The sequence below is a fragment of the Hypomesus transpacificus genome, unplaced genomic scaffold, assembly GCF_021917145.1.
Source record: "Hypomesus transpacificus isolate Combined female unplaced genomic scaffold, fHypTra1 scaffold_62, whole genome shotgun sequence".
Taxonomy (NCBI): domain Eukaryota; kingdom Metazoa; phylum Chordata; class Actinopteri; order Osmeriformes; family Osmeridae; genus Hypomesus; species Hypomesus transpacificus.
This window is the reverse complement of record NW_025814035.1, coordinates 1,215,533-1,235,919: the sequence shown is the minus strand read 5'-3', so window position 1 is coordinate 1,235,919 and position 20,387 is coordinate 1,215,533. Positions and strand designations below refer to the sequence as shown.

Below are 20,387 nucleotides of genomic sequence, written 5' to 3'. Positions count from 1 at the left end.
AATTAAACTTTTACCGAATCCCGTAGGAAGGACGGCAAAAACATATTTTCCATCGACAAATGCCTTGATTGCGTCTCTCTGTTCCTCTTTCAAAATTAATGCACTGTCGATGTCTTCTAAAACAGACTCGATGGCAGAATCATAACATCCCAGATGTCCAGCGGTAGCCATGTTTGTTCAAAACAAATTCAACTTGAGCGCTCTTTTGTGTTGTGGGTGATTACGTTACTGTTGATCATCTGTCCATCATCGTATAAAGCCCGCCCTGGCAATTTCATTGGTTCGCCCAGATTCTGGTTTTCTGTAGTTGGTCCCCAATACGAGACCCTCCAGACCCAACTTCCCGACCAAATTTTTGGGCGGGTAGAAGTTGGGCTGGCAGCCAGGCTAGCTACATTCACCCCTCAAACTCACTCCGGTCGGCTAGCTGATGCTAACCTAGTGATCCGGGTCACGGCACCAGTGTAACAGACGTGGTCTTGCAAGTTCCGTCAGAGGTATACGGGCATCCGTCCGCTCCGAACGGGAGTCGAACTCACCACCTCTGACTTCCCAAGCGCCACCACTACCAACTACGCCAACGAAAAGCTAGCAATATGTGACGCGGGTGGCCTGTTACATACTTGAGGAGTGAGTTTCACCACACACCGGCTACACCTGCAGGTGACGACATATCTTATCAGGGAATGACAGAGCGACACAAACAAATCAGAATAAGAATCTGGTTTATTGCCAAGTTAGTTTACACTAAACATTTGCTTTGGTAGGTTGGTGCATTACTAAAAAGAAGCTTGTAAGATACAAGAACTGAAATATAAAAATGCAAAATGTACAATAAGGTACCGGTACACATTCTTTATATGAAGTTTACTATGAGATACTATAAAAAGTGTACAATATGTCTGAAAATAAGGAAGATCCGTACAGGATGTGCAACACTTCACAGGATGAAGTGTAACAGGATTGTTCAAACACTTATACATTTGAACTTGAGACTATAAAATCTGCAACATAAAAGGCCATAGTCAAAATATTGATTCACATTTTTGTCTTTAGGTAGGAGATAAAGGACTATGGTCAATAAAGTGAGAAAAAAAAGAAAGAAGAACGGCCTTTATAGTGAGTACCAGTCTAATATTTAAAATGATCATCAGCCGATAATGATCGGTGACCGATTGATCAGAGCACCCTTAATTCAGAACAAAACAAGATGTAGAAGTGTGGGTTTTTTATTTCATTTTTAGTTTAGTTTAACATTAACAGTTTAACATTAGTCATCTCTAGAGGTTGTTGATCTCTCAGCCAGTTTCCTCTTTACATAAAGAATAACTGTAGCTGCTCCTACTGACCCTACAATCACTCCTACTACGTTTTTTCCAGACAGTCTTGCTATTTCTACTACTTCCTTTTGTGCCCATCCTTGCAATAGTACACCTAGTGCTGCAGCCACACCTGTTACTCCTCCTACAACTCCTGCAACAGATACTTCTACTTCTGCTACAGCTCCTGCAACAGATACTTCTACTTCTACTACAGCTCCTGCAACAGACCCTTGTACTTCTGCTATAACTCCTGGTAAAACCAGTTCTGATACTCCTACAGCAATTGCCCCTGCTACAGTTCCTTCTGCTACTTCTGCAAGAGATCTTCCTGCTACTTCTGCTACAGCTTCTGGTAAACCCAGTACAGATACTCCTGCTACAACTCCTGCTACTCCTTCTGCTACATGTGTTCGTACTACTTCTGCTACAGCTCTTGGTAAAACCAGTTCTGATACTACTCCTAGAACTATTGCCCCTGCTACAGCTCTTCCTGCGTCTTCTCTTACATATTCTGGTAAACCCAGTACTGATATTGCTGCTACAATTCCTGCTACAGCTCCTGCTACAGCACCTCCTGCTACTTCTCTGAAATGCAGTCTTGGTGCGACTGCTACAGCTACTGCCACACTTCCTACAGCCACTGCTGTTGCAGTTGTTACTGCTACTAATTCGTATCCTTCTCCAGCCAGTCTTACAGCCCCCCCTGCTACAGCCCCCCCTGCTACTCCTGCTACAGCCACCCCTGCTACTCCTGCTACAGCTCTTGTTAAATTAGCTCCTGGTTCTACTCCTCCTGCTACTCCTGCTACCACCACCCCTGCTACTCCTCCTATAGCTCCTATTACAGCCCATACTGCTGCTGTTGTTTCAGCGTATGCTACACTTTCACTTGCTTCTCTTGTAACAGCTTCTACAACAGCCAATCCTGCTACGGCATATCCTGCTACTATTCTCAACGTCCCTTTCCGATTGATTGCTTCCTGAGCCTTCTTGTACATGTCGTTGGTGTAGTGCTGCCCCTCATTCTCCTCCACCATCCTCTCTATCTTCTCCAGCAGCACTAGGACCTGAGTGGTGTTACCTCTGGATTTGTTATCAAGTACATGATATCTGTCCCCACAGCTGTTAACTAGGTCTCTGAGATCCTCATTTTCTAGAATAATGCTTTCTACTGTTTCTTTCTCCAGTTTGTCACCATGAGTGAATAGCAGGAGAGTAAAGCCTGCAGCCTCGCCTCCAAATTTATCCTGGATCCACTTCACACTGTCTCTCTCCTTCTGAGTGATTCTGGCCTTCCGACTGATGACCAGCAGGAAGGCATGAGGTCCTGGGACTGACAACTCTACACACCTAGCTAACTCAGATTTAACACCCTCTACTTCCTGTTCTGATAATAACTCATCATTGATTCCTGGAGTGTCGATGACATCGATCTTCATCCCAGCCACCTCTCCACTCTGCTTCACACACTCTTTATTCACAGAGTTTTTAGAAAATTTAGCCTGGAAGGCCCCAGGTTTCCCCAGGATGGTGTTTCCTGTTGAACTCTTCCCTGCTCCTGTCTGTCCCAGAAGAATGATCCTCAAAGTTGAGACTGTTGGAAGCAAAATTAATTGTTTACAACACTGTACAACAATATTAACAATTAAGTTAACAATATTATTAATAGGTGTTAGGGAGTCAGATGGTTGAGCGGTGAGGGAGTCGGGCTAGTAATCAGAAGGTTGCCGGATCGATTCCCCGCCGTTCCAAATGACGTTGTGTCCTTGGGCAAGGCATTTCACCCTACTTGCTTCGGGGGGGAATGTCCCTGTACTTACTGTAAGTCGCTCTGGATAAGAGCGTCTGCTAAATGACTAAATGTACCGTTACAGTGTTGAGCATTAAATTAGCTGCACATACAAGCCGTACAACCACTAGAAAACTGTAAAATCGGGGTACAAGCCGCGGTTTTATTTCCGTAAAATATGGTAGATATTGCAATGTAGTATGTGTTCTTCTGCATGTAACAATTCATTCACATTTCTTCAGAGTTTATTTCTCCACCTTTCTGCTTCTCCACCTCATATCCTGTCTCCCCCCCCTCCTCTCACCTCCACCTTGTGTCCTACATCCACCCTCTGGTCCTCCACCTCCTCCCTGTCCCATCCTAAACTTTATGGCAGACTTCTGTTGCTGTTGCTGTTTGAGTTTTGCAAGAATTGTTTGTTTAGTGTTGTTTGGCTGGTTTGGTGTAAGGTTTTGTGGTTAGTGTGTCAAGTTCAGCAAAAACAACCCATAGTTTCCAAGATAAAAAAAACTGTAATAGCAGCAGTAGAAGTATAGTTAGCATTGAATCTAATAATCATCGATGAAAGAGTCTCTCCCCAAATTTTTTTCATAAAAGATTACTTTTATCTGGACTAAAGAACAACACACAAAACGTACCCTTGATGCCCGATGTGGCCATGGTTACAGTCAGACGCACAGTAACTCTGATCGGTGGATGGTTGACACTTTCAGTAGATTCAGATGAGGCCTATAGCCAGTGTAGATGGTACCCTGTCCAGCTCTGACAAGCAGCAGGTCTCTTCAGTCTCCTGTCCCCTCTCCTTCTCTGCACAACAGGGCCTCTGTGATTCCTTGAAGTCACCTGTTGTGAAAGTAGGAGGGATTGAGAGGAGGAAGTGGGTCCAGTGATGAAGGAAGTGTCATGGTGTAAATAAGGGAGTCAGGTGGCTGAGCGGTTAGGGAATCGGGCCATCAATCAGAAGTTTGCCGGTTCGATTCCTGGCTGGCAACATGAAGTTGTGTACTTGGGTAAGGCACTTCACCCTACTTGCCTCGGGGGAATGTCCCTGTACTTACTGTAAATCGCTCTGGATAAAAGCGTCTGCTAAATGACTAAATGTAAATATATTCCTCAGCCGTCGATATGTGATTGGAGTGAGAGGGGGAGAGATATAGAGAGAATGTGAGCGAGGGAGCCACAAAGAAAGAGAGAGGCGGGGAGGGATTGAGAGAGAAAAAGGGGGAGAGAAAGAGTGGGAGGATAAGGAAGGGAGAGATACAAAGAGTGAAAAAATACAACAAGAGGGGGGAAAAGAAACAGGGAGTGAGGGAGGTTATGTAAAGACAATGAGAAGTGGGTAGAGTTCTGGAGGAACCAGTCTCATGGTTGGCAGAGATAAACATGTTCCTTATTCTGTAACCAACAGCATCATGTGAGTGACGGCCATCTTGATGAGTTGTATCTGACCTCCAGTAACCCCCAGACTGCTCTACTCCATGATACAGGACTGTTTGATCTGATCATTAACCAGTTACTGTCCTACCAAGGCTAATTTAGAATCTGTTAACGAATGTTGTTTCTAAAACTGGTTGTTCCCATCCTTGATTGTGATTGGCTATATTGCATTCCATGCCGTTGTAAAATCCAGCATAACCTCACAGGTTGTCCTCATAACATTCTTTAACATTCCATATTACTGCGCATCGAATATTTCAAATTGAAAAGACGGCAAAAATGTCCATCTGGATGTTGCGTGGCAACGATTTATGTAGGAACTATACTTTGTAGTAGCGGAAGAATGACGGTTTATTATTAAACTATTTAGTTTCTAATTGTTTTTATTGATGAACCCATATTAAATATTTGTAGTAACAGTTTTAGCGAGTCGCGAGTCCGTGATTTACGCTGATTTTAGAACAGGTAAGGGGAGTTGTTAGGCACGACGCGAAGCGGAGTGGGGCTTATTGGGGCTTATTGCTTAATTCTATCCTGCACATTCAGTCACCCAGCAAGAAGTGACACAATTGGTTTGGTCAGATGGAATTAACACTGGATTTGTGGACATACTGCATTAACATCATCATTTAATATTATACAGTTCCAAAGTGTGCAGCATCACAGAATATCATTACGTATTATAGTATCACAGTATAATACTGTGTATTATACTATAATACTTCCGGCGGAAGTTCTGGGAGCCTCCCGCATTTCAATAGCTGCAAGCCCTCCCTGCAAGCCCTCGCCCCTCGGCTTGAAGCAACGGCCCCGGTGGATGTAGGTGGTATTGCATGTACGGTTAGGTTTCCGACTCGTTATTATTCTATTAACTCCATTTAACATTTACAAAACTATCTCCCCCAATAATTTTTGTTTGATTCTCAAACCTGGCTCATACTACTAGCTTTTTCATGGAAGATTTTTTCCCGATTTTTGCTAAGTTTGAAACCAATACGAAATGGGTAAACTAGCAACCCCTTTTTTTGCTTAGTCAATGAAAGTCACCTGCAAATGTGCTCGCGGATACTAACAGGGCACGAGCACAAAAGTTCACATTGGCCGATAGCCGATTTACATGAGCTCTCGGAGCTAGGGAAAAAAAGAGCCACTGTTTAGAGCTAGACAGGAAGACACAGAAGTGGAAAGATGGCCGCGTCCAGTCTCGCGCTCTCGCTTGCTTCACTGCGCCACTGAGCACTTTTCATAGAAATGAATGGGGACGCCATCTTGGAAGACAAAAGTAGCTTACTCTAGTTATATTAACTCTATGGCTCCCTGACGCCCGCAAATACTAATGCAAATGCTCATCCCCGGAAATCGGGGATGTTGTATTTAGAGGGAGCGAGAGACAGTCCAATTGTCATTTCTTGTAGAGAAAGGTGCATATTGCGCGTCCATATTGCGTCCCGTGAGGATTAAACGCCACCCTCAAATAAACGCAGCACCAAAAATAAACATTGCGTAAGAAACGCAGACCTCGATTAAACGCATGCAAACAAAAATACAATTGACCAATTATCACCCTACGTCAAACAACGTCAAGCAGGCTCAACTGCGCATGTCGGTGGCAAAAGATGAACTTCTCCCGGGTATATACACTTGGAGTGTCAATCAGGTAAATAAAAATCTCTGGCCCACGGGCTTGACATTAACTTTTTGAGGCACTTGTCCTTTGGACAAATACGTTTACGTTTCACTTGTCCATGCACAAAAGTCACTTGTCCGAGACCTTTAAATAGCCTGACCGAGTGAAACTAGCCTGGCTAACGGAGGTCGCTTTCTCAGGCAAATGATGAATGAAACAAGCTCTGTTAAATACATTTGAGAGGCTGGTGCAACTGGTGTGAATCGGTTAAACTCACTCCTAAGTATATAACAGGCTACCCACGTGAACGAAAGTTGGCCTAGCTTGTAGTGGTCGCGCTTGGCAAGTCATAGGTGGTGTGTTCGAGCCCAGCGAGTGGCCAACATCGGCCCCTAGACCTTGTGACGGAGCGTGGCCACATCTGTTACACTGGCTATCTTCAGCAGGCTTGTATCTTTAAAAAAAGTAGTCCTCCTGACGTTTTTGCTGTAGAATGGAGTGAAATACAACATTGTGAACACTACCAGTGAGCGTCCCGAGTCTGACTCTGAGATTAACGTCAAAACAGTGTAACGGGGGACACAGTCTCACTCAGCCATTTTTGCACAAAAATTATCAGACCAGCTGGCTGAAAGCAGAATTCACGTATCTCTTGAAAGCTGCCCTGCTCTACTTTTTTGGGATAGAATTGACCGAACTGTAACATTTTGTGACAAAAACTAGACTTTGTGTTTGACCCCATGTCTATTCTTTGTTTGTCTATGGCCGCCCTACAGCTACAATTCACTAAATCTCTCTTACTAATTAAACACGCCCTCGAATAAACGCCGCCCTTGAATAAATGCCGCACCAAATATGAACATTGTGTAATAAACACTGCAGCGTTTACTCTAAGAAAATACGGTATACACAGATAGCAAAGTCTTAAATTGCTTAAATGTCTGATGTGCTTGTCGATCAGTCCTCCTACACCACGGCACGATACTTGCTGAGCAACAGCGCAAACAGAGGGAAACAGTAGCTAACAACGCTAGTGCTAAACAAGTATTTAGCTGCTCCGCTCCATGACGGGTAAGTAGGGCTCGTGTAACTGCTCACCAAAAGAACGAAAGGGAACCTACTTGTCTTGCAGATTAAGACATTTCTGTAGGTACTTAGCGAAAGTAGCCTCAACTTTCGTTGACTCAGACTTTTAGCTATGGGACTAATGTTGAAGGCTCACACACACATACACTCTCTCACACACCCATATACTGATACACGCACACACACTCTCACACACACATGCAGACACACATACACTCACACACACTGGACCGAGCACGGTCATTCATCACACCCCTTCTTTTTTTTTGAACTTCTTTTTATTTCCTTTTATCAAATGCAGTCATACAGTACATCACATCGTTACATGAAATTAAGTGCTACGGGTACAAGTCTTAGTCTAGTGGGGTTAACAGTCCACGGATGTCTTGGGCCCAAACCATCCGGATCAAGGATTATCAGGATTGAGTTACACATTAACATTGTCCACAAACACAATACATCACACATGACATTACATTAATATAGTATTCTGAAAGAGAAAGGCCTGCAAAAGTCCACTGCATAAATGGAAAAACCAAGACAAAAGAAATATATATCAGTATGTATATTCTACTTATCATATCAAATGGAAGTGTATAGCAATGGGAGACCAGTTGTTTATGAATGCCTCTCTTTTAAGTTGTAATAGTGCAGTCAAGTGTTCCATCCTGTACATATCTTGGATTCTATCCCTCCATTGGGTTATTGTGGGGGGCTGTGGCTTCAGCCAGCAAGATGTTATTACCTTATTTGCTATTAGAAGAAGGGCCCTCAGAAGTTTTGTTTGGCTATTTTCTTCAAGGTTATCAGGCAATATCCCTAAAATGAAGTGTGATGGTTCTAACGGTATGTCAATAAATAAACATGTTTTTATTTCCCTTTGTATTTTCTTCCAGTATTCCGATAACTTTGGACAGTCCCAAAATATATGTGTGTGGTCTCCCACCTTGCCACAACCCCTCCAACATTGTGCTGAGGTATTGCTCCATTTAGATGTTATAAGTGGAGTTCTGAAGTATCTCATTTTAATCTTCCATCCAAATTCCCTCCAGTTAGGACTACTGGTTACTCTGTGTCCCTGTTCACATGAGTTTTCCCATTGTTCATCAGAGATTATTATGTTCATCTCTAGTTCCCATTTTTCTTTAATATCCAAATTATTCTCCTTTAGTTCCTCCTGCAATATCCTGTATAGATGTGATATGAACCTTGCTTTCACTGTTGTTTCAATTGTCGATATGAAGAACTTTTCTAATCTGGATGGTGGTGAGCAGAGCTTTTCCCATTCCTGGTGTGTATGTAAATAGTGTCTTATTTGTAAATATCTGTAAAAGTCTTGGGTTGGTAACTCATATTTCTCTTGAAGCTGTTCAAATGACTTCAATACACTTCCTTCAAACAGCTGGTCCAGTACCACTATACCCCTCTCCCTCCATCTTTCAAAACACCTGTCTAGTCTAGCAGGAAGAAAGTCTGAATTGCTTGCTATTCTTAGAGCTCTGGATATAGTCATGGGGAGGTTTAATTTTTTCCTCACAACTGACCATATTTTTAGAGTATTTTTAACCCATATGTTGGTAATCTTCTTTTTCCCACAGTGGTCCAAAGTCAGGAATGGGAATGAGTCCAGTGGTGTATTTGGGCATTCACTTTGCTCCATTCCCACCCATATAGTGTCTGTTTCTTGGGATAGCCAAGCAACCATTGCTCGTAATTGGGCTGCCCAGTAATATTTTTTCAGGTCTGGCAAGTTCAAGCCTCCGTTGTCTTTTGGGCATAGTAGTCTTCTAAGTTTAAGTCTGGGAGGTTTGCTTTGCCATATAAATTTGGATAACCATTTGTTAAGTGCAGTAAAAGTGGCCGCAGGAACATATATAGGTAGTGATTGAAAAAGAAAGAGCAATCTTGGCAGGACGTTCATTCTTATCGTTTCTATTCTCCCTATCAAGGAGAGTGGCAGGATTTCCCATCTTGTGAGGTCTGCTTTTATGTGGCCCATCAATTTTCCATAGTTGATCTTGAACAGTTTTGATAAATCTGTTGTAATGATAATTCCCAGGTATCTAAATCCCTGTGACCAGTGAACATTAAGCCTTCCTGTTAGTTGTATAGGCCATTGTCCAACTAACATCATTGCCTCTGATTTTGATTGGTTGATCTGATAGCCAGAGAGTTCTCCATATTCTTTTAAAGTGTCCATCAACGCAGGAACAGATATGACTGGATCACTTATGTAAGTCAGGATATCATCTGCATAGAGAGATATCTTATGTTCTCTATTTCCCATGTCTTTTATACCTTTTATTTCATCACACCCCTTCTGACCTTACTGACTCTGCAGCAGTCATTACTGTGGGGGTCTCGTCATCCTACTGGCCCCCAGGGGGGGCAAGGGGGCCCTGAAGGGACAGGGCCTCTGGCTGGCCAAGGACTGGACCAAAGCCAAGTCCACTCTTAGCCCCTCACGTCTTCAGGACTAAATTCTTCAAGTTCTTTTTTTCCAAATCCACTTAAGCACTTTAACTCAGAGCCTAACTTATAGTTCCTAGCCCTGGCAGGTTCTGAAAAGTTTTGTTAGACGATTCCAAACCATTTTCCAACTGTTTTTCACCCAGCTTGACCGTTAGCAGAGTTTTGCATGCGGCCCCTGGCAGTGAAAGCTGGAGCAACATGGAAGTCAAGGTTGTACGGCAATATCTTCTAGAGGTTTTGTTCTATACAGGATATCGCTGTGTATTCTGTTCTGAGCAGACGGGATTAGTGGAATGGTGGTGGAGTGATGAGGTGGCAGCTTCCATCTTGCTCTCTGTCTAGATATTGGGTTGTGTAATGTTGAACACAATTGACTAAGCACATAAACACGTGCTGAATTCAAAACAATTTCAGCCAATGAGCTGTTGTTACAACATACCGGACGTGTGGACCGCCGTACATAGAATATAGTACCGTATTTTTTTCGGAAATAAAGCCACGGTTTAGACCCCGATTTTAAATTGTTCTTGTGGTGGTGAGGCTTATATTTCGATGCGGCTTATAGCATGTTTTTATAACAAAACAACACTTAGAAACGTAGAAACACTTTTTTCATTAATGCTATTTAACCCGTTAAGGAGTAACGTCGCACATGTGGTCGTTCATGTCTCAAGGTAAATATTAGTTAATTCCCGGGCAATAGAAAACATACATTACGCACTTTTCCTTTCGTTGTCGAAGTGTGTTACACAACTGCATTCTGTAAGATCGCCTATACTCGTGCATTGCTTGGTATCATGGTTTCCGTATCAAGTACGGCATATATTCCAGTGCGGTTTAAACTCAGATTTACAAACACAAAGCTCTCATTCTGATGGGGTGCGGTTTATAGAAAATGCGGCTTATTTTCCGAAAAATACGGTACTGCCTATCACCAACGGGGGGAGGGGAAGGGAGGATCCATGTTGAATAGTGACACGGATTGTGTAAGAATGGCAACTGAATAAGTGACTAATAAAGTTGCAAAGCTTGTACGGGAATGTCTCAATTGCAAAACAAAATTATCCTAGTGTCTCTCATAATGGAGCTGTCTGAATTGCATTATGGGATAGATCATAATTCCATCCATCCAGCGTTCTGTATAGCTAAACATACTGTGTATGCTTATGTACAGTAGATGATAAACAGTGTAGGCCTCTTAAGCCCATCCCTAGAAGGATCAGTCCTATTCTTTCCAGCAGCCACATATACCATTTTAACAGCTGAAACACCTCCCCCCCCCCTTCTTTCTCCAGAACCATGAGAGGGAGACGGCGCTCCACTGCGCGGCCCAGTACGGACACTCTGACGTGGTGTCGGTGCTGCTGCAGGAGCTCACCGATCCCACCATGAGGAACAGCCGCCACGAGACCCCCCTGGACCTGGCTGCTCTGTACGGGAGGCTGCAGGTCAGGAGGAGGAGAGGGACGGAGGAGAGGGAGGGATGGATGGAGGGAGGACAGGGTGGGAGGAGTGGAAGAGAGGTGGGAGGGAGGACTGTGAGGGTGGATAGGGGAGGGAAGGAGAGAGCGACTGAGGCAGGGAGGAGAATAGAAAGGAAAGGGAAGGGAGGGAGGAGAGGAGGAGATGATAGGGAGGAGAGGGGGGGAGAGGAGAAGAAGAGGTGGAGAGATGATGAGATGGATGTTCGAAAAGGTGGGGGTGGCTAACCTGTCTCTTTCTTCACAGGTGGTTTGCATGCTGGTCAGCGCCCACCCCAACCTGATGTCCTGCCACACGCGTCGACACACTCCCCTGCACCTGGCCGCACGCAACGGCCACCATGCCGCCGTGCAGACCCTGCTGGAGGCCGGCATGGACGTCAACTGCCAGGTAAGGGGTCACCCGGGGTCACTAGGTGGGGGGGGGGGGGGGGTTTGCGAGCTATGATAAGGTAGTCGTTTAGTCTGTTTTTGTTTTTTTGTTTTTAGTTGGGCCCTCAGTTTCTTTTGATGGATCTCCATAACAAACCATTGAGCGCAATTTGTGGAAACTATCGTACAATGGTTGGACATCAGTGTTTGAGGCCTTTCAAGGCCAACGTATTTTTTTTAAATCCTAACAGTGCGTCCTGAAGAAGATGGTCTTGTAGGGGAAGGGATCCTGGGTCGGTTTGGGGAGGGTATGCATATGACTCATTGGTCGAGTGTCTCTTGATGGTTGGGGTGAAAGGTGCTGTGTAGTGAAGAGGATGAAGCTGTCAGTGGATGGCTTGAGCTCACGGCTTAGGTAGCTTAGCTCTGGGGTTCATTCAGAGAATGCAGGTGTCACGTGTGGAGCCTTTTGTTTTAGCTTTGGGTGGGATTCGAACCCTGTCTTTATGGGGTTTCGGAGGTACTAATGGTGTACGGGTTGCATGATATTGTCAGGGTGTAAGGGTGGGGTAGGACCCAAGTGCACGAGAGATGCGAGGCATTTTGAAAACAAAGGTTCAATCTCGAAAAACAGGAAAACGGCTAGGGTACTCACAGTGACAGGGGTGATAGCAGTAACAACAAAGACACGACAGACTGTCTACTACCGCGCACTTTACGAAGTACACTGTGTGACGACCCCGCCTCTACTGGTGGCTGGGGGAGCTACTGGTCTCTGTACCACGGATGTCCCGCAGGTGTGGCCAGCTCATCCGTGATTGGGAACACCTGGGTTCGCTACCATAAGAGCACCGCCCACGGATTCCATGGAGATTCAGGGAGAGAGAGAGAGGCCGCGTGGAAACCTTGCTCCCTAATAAAATCATTCTAACTGCGTGAATCCTTGCGTGACTCTGTCATTTGGCATGCCTGTGAGCCGGGCATGACAACTGCAATACAGTGCACTGCAAAACAGTGCACTTACATATTCAGTGCACTCCGTCGCTGATAAGTGCTGTCTCTAATGGAACACTTACGTTAAACACTTGGCGGAAGTGACAGATGCGACACCCGCGAAAACCTGCCAAAACGAACGCGCTTCTCCACCCCAAGTGGAAAAAGCTGCCGAAAGGGCTCCTCCTCTTCCGCTACGAAGCCAAGATGGCGCCCGTTTAGGGCGAGTAGTGTCCATCTGTTTTTTTGGACCGTTTGCAGTGCGCCACCCGGGTACTTTCAGTGCACTGAATTCTGCTGGTTTTGTGAGTGAAGCGCCCTAAGCACTGAGAGTCAGTGCTCGAAGTGCACAAGTGCACGGTAGTAGACACAGCTAAAGACTGGACACAAAACAGGAAGCGAAATACACAGAACTAAACGACACACAGGTGGACACAATGACAGGGAACAATAGGACAGGGCAAAACCAAAAACAACAGGGGGGCACGGCTGTGGCCGTGACAGATATGTCCTTCACACACCTCGAGATGAAATTGCAGTTCATGCTGACATGAAGGAAGAACGGTCTAACTCTGCTGCCATTGCAGAGCTTGTTAGCAGGAACTCTCCCTCCCACCTCAGTCTTCTCCCTCACATTCATTTTTAAAGCGCCTGTCTCTTGGGTTTTTAAAGAAAGTGAGACCAGTGGCTGAGAATCTCTGCTGTACTCCTACCGAGGGTATCATAGCAACGTTTCTTTAGGTTGTGTGTGTGTGTGTGTGTGCTTGTGTGCCTGCATTTGTGCCTGAGTGTGTGCGCGTGTGCAGACGCAGGTTTCTAGAGGTCAAGGATTAGTGCATTTGATGGAATTTCCACTCCTTTTTCATGGTGGAAAGGGGAATAATTCAGCAAATGCATAAGTGTAAAAGCACTAAATTTGTACTCCTCGTTTTGTGCTCATTTGAACTACAGTGTGTATGTGTGTGTGTGTGTGTGGGTCTGAAAGCATGCATGAGGTGCACTGAATGGTGTGGTGGTGGAAACTAATGAATAATAGATGGACCGAGGAGAGTGAGAGAAGAGGAGGAGGAGTGGGACTAGGTGTTCCTGACTTCATGGTCTTATCTCTGCTGGCGACTCCTTTTGCACATGCTCAGTAAAGACAGGAAGCATCGCTGACGTGGTTGTGGTGGGTTTTATTATTGGGTCGTATTGGGTTGTGCTGCTCTTTCTAGTGTGTTCTACGTCGTACATTTTTCCATGTCGACACTTTCCACTGTAGACGTGAATGTTGTGCTGTACCATGTTTGTTTTTACATCATTTATATGTAAAAAGAATAGCTTTTGGAATAAAATCAAATCTTGTTGTCGCTATAGTATTACCTGTCAGTTAATGCTGTAAGATGGTACTAATGTTGAGATGGATGTTAACGCTACCCACTGTTGCATTTGTTGCGTTTGTGGCACTTTTCCTCTCCAGAGCTCTGTAGCTTTCCCTGCCTCTGTTTCTGTACCACGGTTTGACTCACTGTCATCCTTTGCTGCCCTCTTTGCTGTGACAGTTGCAGATGTGTCTGGAATGGTCGCTGTCGTATCTCGTCCTGTGTTGTCGTAACCACCAGATGCCTGTGTGAAAGATTATACGGGATGCTCGTTCAATGTTTTGATAGAGATACATCTCTCTTTTCTACGATTTGTTGCCGCCCTCCTTGTTCCCTGGTAGGCTGCGTATGTGTGTGTGCGTGTGTGTGTATACACACATCTGAAGAGGTGGGCAGTCCCCCGCACCGCAGGGGTCTGCCTTAGGCTCTCTCTGTCGAGAGGAGATGTGGGAACATGCTGGCCTTTGATTCTCCCATCACTAGCCTCTCTCGTTCTTTTTTTTCCGACAATTGTTTATATCTCTCCCCTCTCTCTCTCTCTCTCTCTCTCTCTCTCTCTCTCTCTCTCTCTGTCTCTCTCTCTCACACATTCTCCCTCTATCTCTCTCTATTTCTCTCTCTCTCTCTCACACATTCTCCCTCTCTCTATCTCTCTCTCTCTCTCATTCTCCCCCTCTCTCTCTCTGCTTTTCTCTCTCTCCCTTTCCCTCTTTCTCTCTCTCTCCCTCCAGTAATCTCACTCTCTCATATAGGATTTGGACACATGCTGCTTGTGTACACACTGGTCAATGGTATACTTAAACCACATGCGCACACACACACACACATTGGTGCATATATTGTGCAACCCAGTCTTATCTCCAAAGAGCACCTTGCAAAGTAGAGGGGAAAAGTCAAGAGACCCATCCAAAAATGATATTTTTTATGTACATGTGTAAATAGTCAGTAGTTTGAGTGTGTGTGTGTTGCCTGTGTGAGAGTCTGTATGTATGTTTGTGTGATTGTGTGTCTAAGCCTGCACGTGTGTGTAGTACCTGGTGTACCTGTAGACGGTATTTCTACATGGTCAGAATTATATCTATCTGTGTATACTTGTGTGGCTGTGTGTAATCTGTGTGTGTGTCTGTCTGCCTCCATTACAAGCCATTGTGCAGCATGTTGAAATAATTACTGTCAAGTCCTGCTGGTTTGTCAGTGGATGAATAATGTATCGAGCACTACAGATTCCCCATACTCACCCACCCACCCACTGTCTCTCTCTCTATCTCTCCTTCTTACTCTCTCTCTCTCTCTCACCCCCCCAACGATGAAGTAGTTGTAATTCCCCGTGGATGCCCCACACAGCAAACAATCACACCACAAACACAGCAACCCACATACTGTACACACCCCCACCGACCCCCCACACACCCCCACCCGCATACACAAAGCAAACTGGGGGTTGGATGGCTGAGCGGTTAGGGAGTCGGGCTATTAATCAGAAGGTTGTTGGTTCGATTCCCGGCTGTGCCAAATGACGTTTTGTCATTGGGCAAGGCACTTCACCCTACTTGCGTTGGGGAGAATGTCCCTGCTGTAAGTCACTCTGGATAAGAGCATCTGCTAAATTACTAAATGTAAATGTAAACTTGGAGCACTTCACATTAAACCTATCATCTGTCATACATCTGTCATACATCTGTCATACACAATCCCCTTCCCTCCTTCCCATACCCAACACTATATTTCACCACACTAAGGATTTCAATACAAACCACTCACTCTTTCTCTCTGGACTCAAAAACACCCCAAACAAAGGAGGCCCTGGTGGTCCTCGGCCCTATAGGAGCATCTCTCTCTAATCTCGCCTCCTCAATTCCTGGAAACGCAGGGAGAGGAAAGCTGTTTTCCCTCGCTTCCCGGTGACATCATCGCCTAATCGCCATGGGAAACGGGACAGGAAGAGATCCGGAGAGGTCCGGGGGTCTTGCTTCCTGTTCCTGGATGGGTGTGTGTGTGGTGTGTACGCGAGCGCTCCGAATCCTTTCCCTGGTTGTCTAGAGTTTGACAGTAGCGTGGGTTGTGATGTTGTGGTTTTTCTGCTCCTTCCCAATTTTGCAGGAACGATTTCGAGTTTTTTTCAAGTTTTGGGGTTGCTGTTTTTGTTTTTCTCACGTGATTTTTGGGGGGGGCGGGGAACAAGGTTTAGTGTGAAGACTTGGATTCAACGTTTTTCCCGCAGATTTTGAGTTTGCATTCTCTTTGCTCTCTCTGACTGTTTGGATCCTTTGAACCGTAATGTGTCGGCTGCAGAGGCCAGCTTGATCTCGTGCTTTTGCAACACCGTGTGAGGATAAAGTCTTTTGGCTTGAGAAACATTGGAAACGTTTGAATGACACCTTGGCGAGGGAGGAGGAGATTCTGAAGACGGCCTGTTAGGAGCTGAGGACGTAGCAGATACTGTACACAAGGTGCCTTGATCAGGTGCGCGGAATGGTGAGTGGCCTCAGTGGACTCATCTGCTTTTAGGAAAGGAACCGTGTGTGGGGGGGGATTCCATGTGTAAAGTGTGTGTGTGTCTCGATTGCCTAAGTACTGTTCTCCACGTGTTGGTAAAGGGAGAGATACAAGATGGACTCCCAGCCGTTGGTGTTTCTATGTATTGCATCATGTATCTCAGGTTGTAGAGGGACTTGGTGTCCAAAGATGAATGTTGCTAACATTGAGCCCATAGTAAAGGAGGGAGTTCAGGGCTGTAGTTTTTTTTAATCCTTTTTAATTTGGGATTTTTGACATGGGCATTTGTACTGTGTTATGAACCTGGAGGCATACTTGTGCAAAGCTATACAATCATTCTAACTAAGTGGCAGGAATTAGGAAGCAATTGTGGATCTTTCTTTGTGATGTCATTTTATATGTATATCTCTTTCTATCTGAACACCTTTCCACCCTGTACTAAGTAGAGAGAGGGAGAATTCATGGTGAAGAATGGTACATTCATGACGCTCCCTCCCCTCTCTCTTTCTCTCTCCTTCTATCTCCTTCTATCTCTGCAATTCTCCCTCTCTATCTCCCTTCTTCCCTCCCTCCCACCATCCATCCATCTCTCTCTATCTCTCTCTCTCTCTCTCTGTCTCTCTCTGTTTCTCTCTCTGTCTCTCTCTCTCTCTCCCTCTTACCCTGTCCCTCCCTCTCAGACGGACAATGGCAGTGCCCTACACGAGGCAGCTCTCTTCGGGAAGATGGATGTAGTTCGGCTTCTACTCGACTCAGGTGAGTGACCTCAGCCCCCCCACTCCCCTCTCTCGCTCTCTCTCACACACACACCCACACACACACTCGCACACACACGCACACACACACACTTATTTCCAGTCACAGTCTGATTAAAGAACAATGAGACCGTGGATTGTGACCCTTCCACAGGCTACATAACTCTTCACTTAGGCCCAGTAACACTGGTCTCCAGGCAGCCTGGTATAGGTTACACTGGACGGATGAGAGGTTTCAAGGCAGTGACGCTGTCATCCATCCTGGTCGTTTCCCCAGACCTCCTGCCCTTCCCTGTCCCCTGGCTGCCAGGCGGCGTTACGCCGGGTACCGAGTGAGATGATAACTGGCATCTTGTCTCGTGCTGATGATCTCATCACAGCTGACAGGGGTCAGGGGGGCGAGCAATAACTCGACCAAATCACAGCCCAGCAGAGCGGTGGCTGCTGTCATCGTCAATCACTCAGATGGAGAGGGCTGTGTGTGTCTGTGTGTGTTTATGATTTCCATGCATCATGCTTCATGTTAAATTTCAGGCTTCTGGTCTTTCTTGTGCTCAAACAGATTAGCTGTATTGTGGCAAGACAAAAAGATAAAGGCGGTAGAAATAATCAGTGATTTGTGTACTCTCCTTTCTACGTCTGTACCTTCCTCAAACACGTCCTGTTTCCTCCCATGTCCTAGAGGACTTCCTGTCCAGGACTGCATGGCGGCCATGTTGTTTGGGGCCAAGGTTTATTCCTACTGTAGGAAGTCAAAGAGATTGCTTGCACATGCTGTTTCACTGGCCTTGACCCCTAGAATACCCAAACTCACCCATCTGTCTGTCATTCTGGCCCAGAACATTGTGCGTGTCTGTGTGTGTGCGTGCGTGGTGTGTTTAGGGACGGATGGGGCTGCAGTTGAGAGCCCACTTCCTTTGTCAATATGTTATTACAAACTGTGTTATCCTGCTATTCCAAGGACATTTTTGTTGTAGGATGTAGACCAGTAAACATTTCTATTCTAAGCATCTCTTTTTTTTTCTTTTTTCAGGAGAAAAGTCTAGTTAAAGTCCCTTAAACCATACTTTTTACATTCTGCCATCTCACAAACACCCTTTACTGAAATGTTTACCCTTATGATTTCTTTTTCATATAAAATCAAAAACAGAATGCTTTTTTTTGTGTATGTCACAATATTGAAATGTGCTTTTGACTGTCTGATACGGAGTATCACTGCTCCCAACTCATTGTCAACAAGACATACACACATTTGCAGCCAGGCCCTTGAGTCACTGGAGTTCTCTAACAGTGTGGTGTGTGTGTATGTGTGTGGCGGTTTGTTTCTCACTTATTTGGTTCTAGCTTAGTCATGGGATTCAGTTAAACAGGCCTTTTATTGCAGCCTAAAAACAAAATGAGTGCCTGTGTGTGTCCAGCTGGCTACCAGCACTCTCTGGACTCCCTCCTAACTCACTCTCAGTCAGAGTAATAAGTGTTAACAACAATGTTTTTAGCCAACCTCCAATATGGACATGTCAGCAGGCCGTTGTCTCGCAGTGTGTGTGTGTGTGTGTGTGTGTATTCGCTGACGTCATCTGGATGTCTGTCTGACTTATTTATTGGTTTCAGGGATCGATGCCAACATCAGAGACGACCAAGGAAGAACGGCTCTGGAGATCTTGAGGGAACACCCTGCACAGAAGTCTCAGCAAATCACAGCCCTCATACAAGGTACTACTGTACAATATAGCACAGACACACACACAGGGTGTTCAGAACATGAACATAACCACGATGGCTGACACACAGCCCTCGTAAAACACATCTCTGCTCTTCCTGTTTCGTCGCTGGCTGAATTGTAGTTTCCCTGATCCGTTCAGATGGTCGGATTGGACAAAGCCATTTTCAGGAAGTTTAGCGTCAACAAAGGAACAATGGGAGTTCTCAGCGTGCAGTCCCATCAAAGTGGGGTATTATTCTCTGCAGTGCCTTCAGCACTGCAGAGAATAATACGCAGTTTGACTCGGTGCTTTCGTGTTGTAGGACTAGAACAATTGAGCGTGCCGCTGCCGTGCGAGAATAGAGTTGTTGTCGCCCGGTTGTCACGGACATACTGGGACGATAAGGGAATGTGCTGTGAGAATGGGGATTGTGTGGAACACAATGTGGTGTGATTGCGTGCTTCTAGTGCTCCAATGCCGGGGCACCAAGACGAGCAGAAGCGTGTTCGCTGATGAGGCTTGTGTGACCAAGAGATGTCCAGGGGTCATGGTCAGGGTCATAAAGCACAGGCACATGTTCTTTTCTCTCTCTCTCTCTCTCTCTCTCTCTCTCTCTCTCTCTCTCTCTCTCTCTCTCTCTCTCTCTCTCTCTCTGTCTCTCTGTCTCTCTGTCTCTCTGTCTCTCTCTCTCTGTCTCTCTTTCTCTATGTTGTCTCTCTTTCTCTCTCTCTCTCTCTCTCTCTCTCTCTCTCTCTCTCTCTCTCTCTCTCTCTCTCTCTCTCTCTCTCTCTCTCTCTCTCTCTCTCTCTCTCTCTCTCTCTCTCTCTCTCTCTCTCTCTCTCTCTCTCTCTCTCTCTCTCTCTGTCTCTCTGTTGTCTCTCTCTCTGTCTCTCTTTCGCTCTGTCTCACAAACACAGAAAAGTGATGTGCACACCTTTCAATCATACACACATTCTCTATCTATCTATCTGTCTCTCTCTCTCTCTTTCTGTCTCTCTCTTGCTCTCTCTCACACACACATACACGCATTCACGCACAGGCACATAAACACACACACACACACACACAATCTGCTTGTCAATCCTCTCCCATCCTTGTCAGCAGTGGAACCGATCCCAAGGAAGGAAGGCTCTACCTAGAGTGTTGACAGTAAAAACCCATCAGACAACCCCGTTCACTTGCACAACAAAACCCCAAAGGAGCAAGTTTGTCAGAAAGCAATCCTTTTTTTTTCTTTTTGTTTTTATGCCAGTGTGTTAAACGTAAAAAACTGTTATTGCAATCTGCCCAAATAAAACCTCAGAAAGAACCTTTTATCTACAGTCTGGTCTGTCTTCGCAGCTTCATGGGAAATATATAATCTGTGGTACTGCGTGATATGCAGTCTGTTACCACTGCATCTCTGGGTGCAAATTTAGGCTTGGAGATGATATATAGAGCAACATCAAGACAGAGGTGGGATATTTATGACCGTGCGGAGGATAAAGAGAGGC

General features: G+C 45.3%; 2 protein-coding genes across 2 annotated transcripts in view; one reads left to right on the top strand and one right to left on the bottom strand.

Moving 5' to 3' along the window:
* anks1b (ankyrin repeat and sterile alpha motif domain containing 1B) overlaps positions 1 to 20,387 on the top strand; it is a 204,525-nt gene that overhangs the window by 69,084 nt on the left and 115,054 nt on the right. Inside the window, 4 exon segments of the mRNA XM_047017696.1 lie at positions 11,029 to 11,181; positions 11,462 to 11,605; positions 17,117 to 17,192; positions 18,803 to 18,904. Coding sequence (XP_046873652.1) covers positions 11,029 to 11,181; positions 11,462 to 11,605; positions 17,117 to 17,192; positions 18,803 to 18,904 — 475 coding nt within the window.
* LOC124466048 lies at positions 747 to 3,914 on the bottom strand. Its single transcript, XM_047017697.1, has 2 exons — positions 3,750 to 3,914; positions 747 to 2,916 (listed from the first exon to the last, which is right to left on the bottom strand). The coding sequence occupies exons 1-2, from the start codon at positions 3,769 to 3,771 to the stop codon at positions 1,271 to 1,273; spliced, it is 1,668 nt and encodes a 555-aa protein (XP_046873653.1). The 5' UTR covers positions 3,772 to 3,914; the 3' UTR covers positions 747 to 1,270.